The 10,630-nt window shown below is 52.3% G+C and overlaps 1 protein-coding gene across 3 annotated transcripts in view; it reads left to right on the top strand.

Annotated features, from left to right (window-relative positions):
• Positions 1 to 476: 476 nt before the first annotated feature.
• Positions 477 to 10,630, top strand: part of CRHR1 (corticotropin releasing hormone receptor 1) — a 29,348-nt gene continuing 19,194 nt past the window's right edge. For 2 of the 3 annotated variants that reach the window (XM_088179457.1, XM_014884791.2), the window contains exons 1-2: positions 478 to 757; positions 8,864 to 8,948. In XM_088179457.1, coding sequence (XP_088035583.1) covers positions 713 to 757; positions 8,864 to 8,948 — 130 coding nt within the window. In that variant the 5' untranslated portion in view covers positions 478 to 712. Of the gene's footprint in view, positions 758 to 8,863; positions 8,949 to 10,630 lie in introns of all 3 variants that reach the window. The other variant, XM_088179458.1, reaches the window with a different exon arrangement.

The raw sequence follows: 10,630 nt of genomic DNA, 5'->3' as shown, positions 1-10,630 counted from the left end.
CCCCTTCCACCCCATCCCTGTGGAAGAGAAAAGGGGCTCTGTCCTCCCTTCGTGTTCACCATCCATTTCGCAAAGGGGCTGCAAAGGCTGACGGGGGAAACCTCGCCTTGTCCCAGTTCCTCTGCCAGAGCCCTGGAGTGAAATCCCCAAATGCATAACAACCACTCAGACCCTCATCCCCGGCAAATTGCAGCCCTAAACCCTTTGCAGACACAAGGGAAGTCCCCAGGCTCCGCAGGAGAGACCCCATGTCTGCACGATGGGAGTAAGAAGGGTGGAGAGGAGAAATTCCACTCCAAGGAGAGCCGGGAGGGCGGTCCCTGGGCCGGTGGGAAGTTTCTGCTGCTGAAGATGCTGAGGGACGGAAGGAGAAGGGGGGGGGAATCAAATAGAGTTGGAAGGCACCAGGGAGGTGGAGGGAGGAAAAGGGGAGGAGGAAGAGGAGGAGGGAGAGAAGGGGGAGTGGGAGGCTGGTGAGGAGGGATGTAGCCCATCGGCGGGCAAGCTGGAAGGTGGGCAGCCGGAGGACCGGCTCCAGGGAGGTTATAAAAGGCAGGACCGGGACGCAGAAGGACCCGCAGCCTCCGCACAGCCCCGCCACGCTCCTTCATTGAAGCGCAGAGGATTCTCTCCCCGACGGCAGAAGCCGCCCAGCCGGAGCGGGGACACTGCCAGCCATGCCCCGGGGAGCTGGGCGCAGGGGCAGCTGAGGATGATGCCCAGCCTTTGTCCTGCCCTCCTCCTCCTCCTCCTGAAGGTAAGATGCTTTCAGTCCTCTTCTCCCATAAGGGCCCTTCTGCCCCCTCCCCATCACCCCTGCGCCCCTCACCGTCCGCGTTCTCCGCAGTGACTTTTCAATTTCTTTGAAGGGAAAAGTAAAGAGAGAAACTGCAACACAAAGGGCCCTCGGGAGAATTCCTCCAGTCGAGGCACTGGGGCTTGGCAAGAGCTCCTGATGCTCAAAAACTATCGGGGAGGGGGGCTGAAGTGAGTCAGAGGATCATTTCAAGGGGGGGAGAATTGCAGCCAGGTCCTCCTGAGCTCAGCCCAGGGCTCCCAGCAACTCCCAGCCTTGCACCTCCCAGTGAAACCAGCTGCCACCAGTTTCCCTGGCTGCTGGGAGGGGGTGGCCACTGGGGGTATGATGGATGTGTACAACGCAAATGCAGAGCCCAATTGTATTCCCCATAATTAATTTTCTAAGGAAGCCTCCCCGTAATTAATTTTCTAAGGAAGCCTCTCCTTTCCCCTCCTGCACCTGCAAAGCACAAGACTTTTTCACTCTAATTTGCTCACTGTGGAACTGTAGCCACTGCTAATTTTGCAGCTCTGCACAGTATGCAAATGCTTTGTCAGAAGCAATATTCCTCCTCCTTGAGTGCTCATCAAAGAGGGAAACATTCATAGCCCAAAGCTTGTTTAAATCCCAAACCCTGGACAAATGAGGTGAAGGGGTTTCTGAATGAAATATTGAATTTTATTTGAACAAGACTATAGTGGCAGTTAAACAAAATGATCCAGCTTTTGATAAAACCTCTGTGTCAAGGAGGGGTAAAAGAGTAAATCTGCCTGGCTGGCTGCAGAATGGTGTCTCAGTGGCCCAGCTGGGACTGCCCAGTTAAAACCGCAGGAAAAGTGGAGGGAGAGCTCTCTCCATTGGCACCGCTATGTCTCATACCCTGCGGGCTGTGCACCTCACTGTGCACCTCACACATCAGCTGCACCTCCGGGCCAGGAAAGTTCTCACCTAAGTAATGAGAAGAGCTGATGTGCACCAGGAGACCCCCTCCTGCCAAGTTGGAGTTGCTTCTAAAATCTCCTCTTTTGAGCAGCTGCTCTCACCTATTGCTGCAATCCACTAAGCCTGATTGATAGGATTTATAGGAGCTCTTTTGCTGTTACATTTCGTGGTTCAGGTTTTGTTTGGCTCTGGTGTAAGAAATAAAGGTGAGACAGGGCAGGATGTCTTCCCTCAGCCCAGGTCCTTCTTGGCCAGTCTGCGGGGACAGCGCAGACCTAGTGCAGTAAGGCCATGTTCTGGTCAGGACAGCCATGTGAGCAGCATGATAACTTCAATGAGCAAAAAGCAGTCCAAAAGATACCTGAAGGAGCTGAGACACAGCTCCCATCCTCTGTCAGTGCTCCTTAGGCTCAGGGGATTCCCTCGCCATCCCCGGGTGTTCCCCAACGATATTCTCCTTGTGAAGCTGGATCAACAAGTCCTCAAAAATCTTCCAGAGTTTGAGATATAACCACCCCTGTGCTGGAACTGGGACTGGGGGAGAGGGGGGCGTGGCATCACAAAAACCAGTCCAGGCAAAGAGAAGCCTCTCCCAGCTGGCTCCAAAAAGAAACAGCCCATCTACAACCATCCCCCCTCTTTACAGTCAAGCTGTCCATTTTTCCTTATAAATATATGCGTTCAAAACTCAGATGCTTTTCCAGAACAGTCCCAACCCTCTCCTGGGGACAGCATGGGCTAAAGGACCGTAAAACTCCAGCTGTGAGTACATCCCTGCAGCCAGGTGTACCTGCAGCAGCATCCAGCCTGTGAGTGCAGAGACCTGCAGCAGCCCAGCCCCAACACAGAGGTCAGCAGGGACAAACCTCCCCTGCAGATTCTGGGTTGGCACAGTTGAGGTGTTCCCCATGCAACTGGCTAGCACCTCCACTTTCACATCGGTTTGCCCATGTTGCTTTAGCGGATAGACATCCCTCAGGAGGTCAGACAGACAGACCAGGAGACAGGCAGCCAAACTTGCTGCAAGTGCTCCCTGACACCCTGCAAGTCATTGAAAAACTAAAAAAGTGATTAAAATAAATCAGTCCACCTGCAGCTCTGTCAGGAGCCGATGTCATTTCTGGAGCTGATAAAGCTGCAAAAGCATTTTATGAAAAAGCAGAGATTGATGCTGAGGATAGGATAATTTCCCCTCTCCTCTCACTTGACCACCTCCAGCAGCAATAAGCCCAAAAAACAGCCCCTGCCACTTCCATGCTCCCTTGCATAAGATGCAGAGCTGCAATTGCAGGATGTGCTGACCCTGGGGATCTCTTCCAGTCCTCGCTTTCCTTAAAAGCTGGAGTTGATTCAGTGTGTATGAAATCATCCCTGTGGTTTCGCATCTCCAGCAAAGAAGTGAATGGAAAAGGCACAGCCTGTTCCCAGAATAGCTGTTCTGTCACCATAGGATGAATGTATAGGAATACAATGAGAATATCCTGCACCACCAGCTCAACCCTGCCCTGAAATCCAGCTCTGCTCACCCAAAATCCTGCACAGGGTTAGTCTAGAAGTTTGTTGTGAGTGACAAGCTCAAGCTGTGATTGAGTCTGCAGTGTTCAGAGAGGCTACATCATGGCTTTGTCTGTGAGAACAATTTTTGAACCAAAGTACAAATCAACCCCCAAATCATGGGGGTCCCTCACCAAGCAGAGCCTAGGAGCCCAACACCTCAGAGCTGTCATTTAGGAGAGGGTGGCTCTTTCTGAAGATGGAATAACATACCCAGGGCCCATCTGTTGTTTTTCCTTTTTTCTCTAACTATATTCTGAGCTGATAGAAGAGAACCCTCCTACTCTGCTTTATCCACAGTCACCCTCCCAGGAGCAGTCATCTCCATTCCAATGGCCAAGGGCAAAGTGGGTTGGCATTTTGCAGATCACAGTCCCTCTTTCACCCTGAAATCTGCACTATTCACCCTGGAAAGGCAGTGACAGATGCAGCTTTGGTGTGGCCAAGTTTTCCTGAGCTGTGAATGTGAATAAACAAACAAAAAAAAAATTAAAATGGGGAATTGAATAGCGGGTGTTCATCCCAGAGCGCAACCCTAAAAGGTGATGGGTGAAGGAGGGGATTTGGAGCAGTCAAGATGTGGGTTTCAGAACAGAGCTGGAGGGAAAAATGTCCAATCCAAAACTGAAAATACCTGTCAATGCACAAGAGTTCCACATGTACAATCTACAGGAGAGTTTAATAAAATTGCCTTAGAAAAACAGCCCTTCACCAGGCTTGTGTCCATCACTCCAATCTTCCTCAGCAGCCTTTGCCCCTGCAAATCCAGATCCCATAGGAGCTGCATGGACTGTGTCCTCCTTTCCCAGCTTGTTTGTGCCTTTAGCTTCCAACATCCAAATGCCATTAGTCATTTTTTCACCTGTTTCCAAAAATCCATGTCTCTCTTGACAGATAAATGAAGTCAGAATTATTTATGGCAAGCAAGGAGACCAGAGCTTAATCCAGGAAAACCTTTAATTGTTCATAAATCAGTTTTTACAGGGCATTCATTTAGCCTTGATTGATATTCTTTTGTTAGGATCTGCATCCAGCACACTTGGAGAGAGATTCCAAACATAATAAATACTCTCACCAAAGCTCCTGTCTACACACCACAGGGACTGGCCCTCTAACACAGATAAATTAATAAACTCACAGATTTTAATGCCAGATGGAGATATTCTCACTGCCTGCTCTCCCCCTGAGTAACATCAGCCATGGAAAATCCCCCCATAGGTCTTGCTTTGAGCCTTGTTCCATTGTCTGAGCTTTGCCTTAATGCCTTGATGGTGGCAGGGCTTGGGATGGGGCTTTGGAAAAGCAATGAAAGGGCAACGGGGGCTTGGTAGGGCAGCAAAGGGGCTTGGAGGAACCATGAGATCATGGGTGGCAAAGCAGGTTACTGCCAGCTCTAAGAGGGGTAAAGAGGGTCCTTCATGGACCAGGTGCTGCCTGGAGGTTTCATTTGTGGATTCAATTGAGGATGAAACTTTTCCAAGTGAAAGCCCTCAAGGTGGAGCAGGTAAGAAGCTCCCCAGCTGCAGAAAACAGTGCCTGGAAGTCAGAGGAGACAAAGGCAGAGAGATACCCTGCAGTGAAGGCAGGAGACACGGGGGGTTGGAGGCACTTCCAAGCACATTTGAGGGGCAGCTCTTTAAGTCGCTGTTGCAGGCCACCTCCAGCCTCCAGCTGCAGTCCTGGTGCTGCTCCCTTCCTGCACATCTGATGCTGCTCTGCCATCTGAAGTTGGCATCCAGCTCCTTTAACACTCACTGTATTTAATACCCAAAGTCTGGCGCCTTTTACAGCAGGCTCAGAGCCACGAACAGGCTCCATCCCAGCATAATGCCCCAGGGAACCTCAGCAAAGATCCAGGGCAGCAGCTGCTCAGCCCTTCCCTGCCCATGTGTTCCAGGAGGTCTTTTCTCTTCCACACCAAGTGTTGTAGTGGACAGCAAGCCCAGCCAAGCCAGGGAGCAGAACTGATGGGTCAGAGAGGTCCCTACAGCAAGAACAACTCCAGAGTGGTTGGTGTTGCCCCCTCTCCCAGGAAGGTCAAGGTGGCCATCACTGTCCACTGCTCTCACTGCCCTGTCTCCCATGGCTTCATCCCAGGCTTCAATCCCACTAATCACTCAACTCTCCAATTACAGCCCCTCGGCACTTGACCCCCTAGACTGCTAATTAGGCTCCAAGCCATCTCTCTCGTGCTCAGACCTGTCAGCCCTTGCTGCCATGCAGATCCCCTCTTTTTTGAGGCAACATTATAGCGGGGAGGGGGGGGGGACACGTGCTTGTCTCTGGGTAGCACAGTGCAGGGGGTGATGGTGCAGTTGGATGTGAATGTATTAATTACATTAATTATTAATTATCCGTGGATTGCTTTGGAGAGCGAAAGTACCGCAAGGGGACATTAATTCCTAATTGCTATTAATTGATTTTTTCTGCCAGGTCAGTGGCAGGTCACAGAGACTGATGCCACATGTGTGTGAGTGTGCTGCTCATCCCTGCAGCAGCAGCCAGCCTCCCAGTGCTGATGAGCTGACACTGTCCTAGTCCATTGTGCTGCACCTCCTGGCCCGGGGGACCCGCCACCCTGTCTGCTCACAGGCACAAGTACAGCTCCCAGAAAACAAAGTGGGTTTTTTGGAGCCCTGGTGGGACCCGGACATGGTTGGTGTGTCCAGATCCAAGAGCTCTGCCCAACGTGGTGCCCCACAGCCTGAGTAACCTGAGGCAGGTGGTCCTCAGTGCCTCAGTTTCCCCTCTGGGACAGCCCTAGCATAGTGGGTGGTGGAACGCCGACCACAGCAGATGTTTGCTCTGAGTGGGATGCAGGAAACACAGGAGCAGTGTCAGGTATGGTGTCTGAGCTGTGCAGTGAGGACTGGGGGAGCTGGTCCTGCTACAGAAAATGTGGGGATGAAAGGAAGGAGCTGGTGCTCCATGAGGTCCAAGGTTAAAGCAGAACCATCCCTGCGTATAAAACAGAGATGTTACAGAGCCTGGAAGGGAGCTGGGCGGGTGCTGAGGCAACAGCAGGGGAGACAATGGTGGCTCCTGATGAAGAAGGAGCTGCTGCCAGTGTGGGCCCTCACACAGCCCGTGCAGCTCCTGGCAGAACTATCATCCCTCCCTGTGGGAGCAGCTCCCCGGCCTAACTGGGAGCACTGTGCAGAGTGGCTGCTTCCAGAGGAGCAGATTGCCTTCCTTCCCGGACAGCTGAGGGCTCAGCTAAGGCTCCCCAGGATTTTGGCAGTCTGAGAGAGGTCACAGAGGTGTTCCTGCCTGCAGAGCAGGATCTGCCATAGCTGTGTGAAGGCAGGGCAGGAGGGTGGAGGAACACGGCCCCTCTCTGGCCCGAGCCCAACCCGCTGCCGTGTCAGGGCTCTTGAGGTGAGCTTGGCTCCAGCCCAGCCAGGCTGGGCCCTGCTGGGCACCATGTGGCATCTTAGAGAGCAGTGATGCTCTGGCACGAGAAGCTCTTCAAGGACGGAGCTTTGACCTGTTCTCTCTGTAAAAGCTGCAGAGGGGTTGCACTAACTCACAAAGAGCAAAACAGATAAGACAGTGACCAGCGAGTGCCAGGTAAGAATTTTTTCACTGGGGCAAATCCCCCTGCAGCTGCCACCACCCCTGCTTAATCCCCTCAAAATGCTGACAGGAGTGGGACAAAACCTCTGCCTCTGTTAAGAGCTTTGGCCACACTGCAGTGAAACAAGCTCATTTACAAAGCCTGCAGAGAGCCAGTGACTGCTCCATCCACAGCCCTCCCTGGCTGTGGCTTTGTCCATGTGCTGCTCAGTGCCAAGACCTCTCCCTGTGTCTGGAAGGAGAATGGGCACTGCCAGGCTGGAGCAGGCTGGGAGTAGGAGAAACACATCCAATTAACACTTAAAAGCCTGTTTAGGTAGACAAACCATCCCATCCATTTTTGGGCAGAGCTCTTCTGTCCCAGCTGCCAATGCCAAGAGCCACCAGGTGCGGTGGGCACCAGCTGTGGGCATCAACACAGAGGGGAGCAGACTCCCTATACCTTGATTCCTCCCTGTCTGGAGTTTGGGTGGTCTCAGCTTTCTGAAGGAAGACTCAGGAGGTGCTGGGCTCCTGCAGGATCAGCACCCAGGAGCTGCGAGCAGCTCCCACACCAGGGCAGGGTTGAGCTGCCGGATCCCCTGTGCCATCTGGAGCAGTCACAACAAGGGAGCTATTCTCAGCTCCATTTATACGTCTGCCTGACATCTCTCTTGCTGTCAAAACCAGCTTCCCAAGGCAGTAAACAGTTGTTTGGAAAAGAGCAAGTGGGTGCTGAGCTTGTCTCTGTATCTGAATAAATCCTGCTAATCCCTTGGTAAGGCATGAGGATGGCTGGGTGTGCCAGCAAGAGCAGACAGTGTTTCTATGGCTCAAGGACAAGAGGAGGAATGTCTTCTCCCTGTTCAGAGCAGTTTGGGAGGTAAATGGCACTCAGGAAGAGGGGTCGGGCACTAGGAATCAGCCTGGCTGATGGGGAAGGCAGAGGTTGTTGTCCCTGAGGAGCTGGGAGCTTGCCTGCAAGCAGGAGAGGCGCAGCCCTTCCTGCCTTCAGGCTCAGGGCTGTTTGCCAAGGGATCTGTATGTGACATATTTTGGGGCACAGCTCTGTCATTTAATCAGTGACTTCTCTCCAGGGGATTTGGTCAGTTGTTGAAGGTGAAGGAAGTGGAGTTGAGCCTCATCCACCATTAGTGCTGGTGGAGCAGAGAGAGTGAGTGTGTGTCACCCTCCTTTGAGCTGGAGGAGAGAGTGGACAGCTGCTTGTGTAGAAATCTGTGTTCTGCAAAATATCAGGTCACATCTTTCCCTCATCTGCACCCTGGTGAGTTGTGAGACCAACAGCACCATCCCTTTGCCATTCTTGATATCCCTTCATACTGGCAATTGCCTTTCTCACTTTTAGTTACCTCAAACTCCTGCAAAGGCACAATAATTCAATAATAATTTTTCCAAAATAGCTCCTTGTGCAAAATTTTAGCAGAGCTGGGTAGATCGTGGTCTGTGCTTTCCAACTCAATGGCAATGTTGGTGTTTGCTGACAATTCTCCAGAAAAAAAGACTTTAGCCAGAGCTCGTTGTCTGTGGATTGGATCTCCTTAAGGACATGTATGAACGTCTTTCCACTGACAGTTTACAAGGCTGTGATTTCAGTAAAGGATTGAAAATCCAAGCGTGGTGTCAGGCTCATCATGTTTCCCCTGTCTGCTCTCAGGATTGAAAGATGCTAAACCCAGAAGTGTTGATTAAAATGCTAAATAGCAGAGGTTCCACAGTTCGGCAGGGGCTGCAGGAAGGTTTGCTGAGGGGGTTATTCGAGGCAGGAGAGGATCACTGGGTGGGAAACAGAGAGCAGTCCCCCAGACTTGGGCTTGGATAAGCAGTTTCCCTAGGAAACCATCCTGAAAATGGTACGTGCCCATTGTGCAGCTTTGGGGGTGGTACTCACCCAGACATGGGCAAGCTCAGATCTGACCCAAGGGGGCATTTGGGGATGGGGAAGCTGCATATTGCACCTATAACCCCACCCCTGTCTGCTCTCTCCCCATGCAGGCGTTTCTCCTCTGGGAGAGCCCGGCTGCAGCCTCCATCCAGGAGCAGTACTGCGAGAGCCTGCCGCCTGTCACCAACCACACTGGTGAGTGTCTCCCAGCCCCAGGCCACTCGAGCCACCCTCCGGGAATCCAGTGCTTGGGAAAGGGTGTCAGGGGTGTCCCCGGGCTCATCTGTGCTGCATGGATCCTTTTTGGGGAGGTGGGATCTGTGGACGCTGCATCACAGTCCTCTGCTGGTGCTGCTGCAGCCTTCTTGTGACAGTGGAGAAGGTGGAAGGTGCAGATCTCAGGAGATGAAAATGGAGAAAATAAATGTGTGTTGGGCAGAGGGAGAGATGGACAGAGATCAGGGCTGGCGGCCTCTTCTATGCCATGCCAGGAGACAGCAGGACTTTGGCTCCTTTGTCCAGCCCCCTCTACCATCCCCCTGCCCAGGGATGATGACTGGAGGTTTTGATTTTTGTGGAGACCACATCACCAGTGCAGTGTGGCCACCATGGCTCTGGGCTCAGCCAACTTTCACCCCCCAGCACTCCTACACAGGTACTACTGAACCGTTTGGGAGACCACGAGTCATGAAGAGCTTTTGGGGACATGGCTATGGCCAGGGCTGGCTCAGCCCTGACAGGTGGGAGCAGCAGGGTCATGGACAGCTCACTCCTACTCAACATTGTACATGGGTTTGATCCAATGAGGTCAGAGCTTGTGCCAAAACTGGCTTTTACCCTATATTCAGGATGTGACTTGGATGTCACCTCAGCACTGACAGGTCTGGTTCAGTGACAGGTTTTGGGGGAGGAGAAGTGTGAGAAGGAGTGAAGCTCACAGGGACAAGGAGAAAAGTCCTCCCCAGCTCTGGGATGCTGCAGTGTTGATTTTCCATGACTGAATGACAATCAGTGGGCACCAAGGACCTCTGTGTCAGGGTGATGGATGGCCACAGGACTGGGCACTGAGGGATGGCCATGGGGACCCAGAGCTGAGGGATGGCTGCCCACCACTCATTAACAGCAATATTAACAACTCCTTTTTAATAAATCCCATCTTGGCACCAGCTGATCCAATGTCTGGCCAAACCCAGGCTACCTTGCCCTGCAAGAAGCTTCCCAAGCCCACGAGGAGGAGGCAGAAAGCTAGGGGACAGCAAAGCTGCCTGTGGAATGGCAATGCCTGGATGTCTGTTCAGATAAGAGACTTGGTCATCACTCGTGTTTTGCTCCCTGAAGGTTTCATCACTCTGCTCAGTGAGGGCCTGTCCTTGGCCATGTTCAGCTGTGATAAATCCTGACCCAGGGTAGCAGGCAGGTCCCAGAAAACCCTCAGGCCCAGCTTGTGGCCTTTTCCACCCACTGCTGGAACCTCCCAAGCCCCAGGCAGAGATCAGAAAGGGGAGAGAATTTCTGCTGTGGTTTGCGGATGGATTGCCCTGGAATCACCATCATCCTCAAGCACCGAGCACTGCTTTCTGCAAGGATTGGGCTTTACTCATTGGGGATTTATCAGCATGATTCCAAACAGGATTTAGTGCACCTCAGTCTCCATCTCCGTGCAGACGAGAGAACATGAGGCATCAGATTTGCAAATTGTCCATTGTCTCCACACATCCAACCTGCAATTCCTGAGCAACTCATTAATTTGGACGGGGCTGGCACACGTGAGAGCCATTTCCAGCTGGAGGATTTAGAAGAGGTGGAGGTGAAACTAATAGTGTTAGATCTGCTTGGGAAGTGGAGTTCAGCACCAGCCCTGGTCCTTGGGGTCCATT

Source organism: Sturnus vulgaris, chromosome 27 (assembly GCF_052056855.1).
Source record: "Sturnus vulgaris isolate bStuVul1 chromosome 27, bStuVul1.hap1, whole genome shotgun sequence".
Lineage (NCBI taxonomy): Eukaryota > Metazoa > Chordata > Aves > Passeriformes > Sturnidae > Sturnus > Sturnus vulgaris.
Note: the sequence above shows the minus strand (reverse complement) of the source record. Positions and strands in the feature narration are given on the sequence as shown.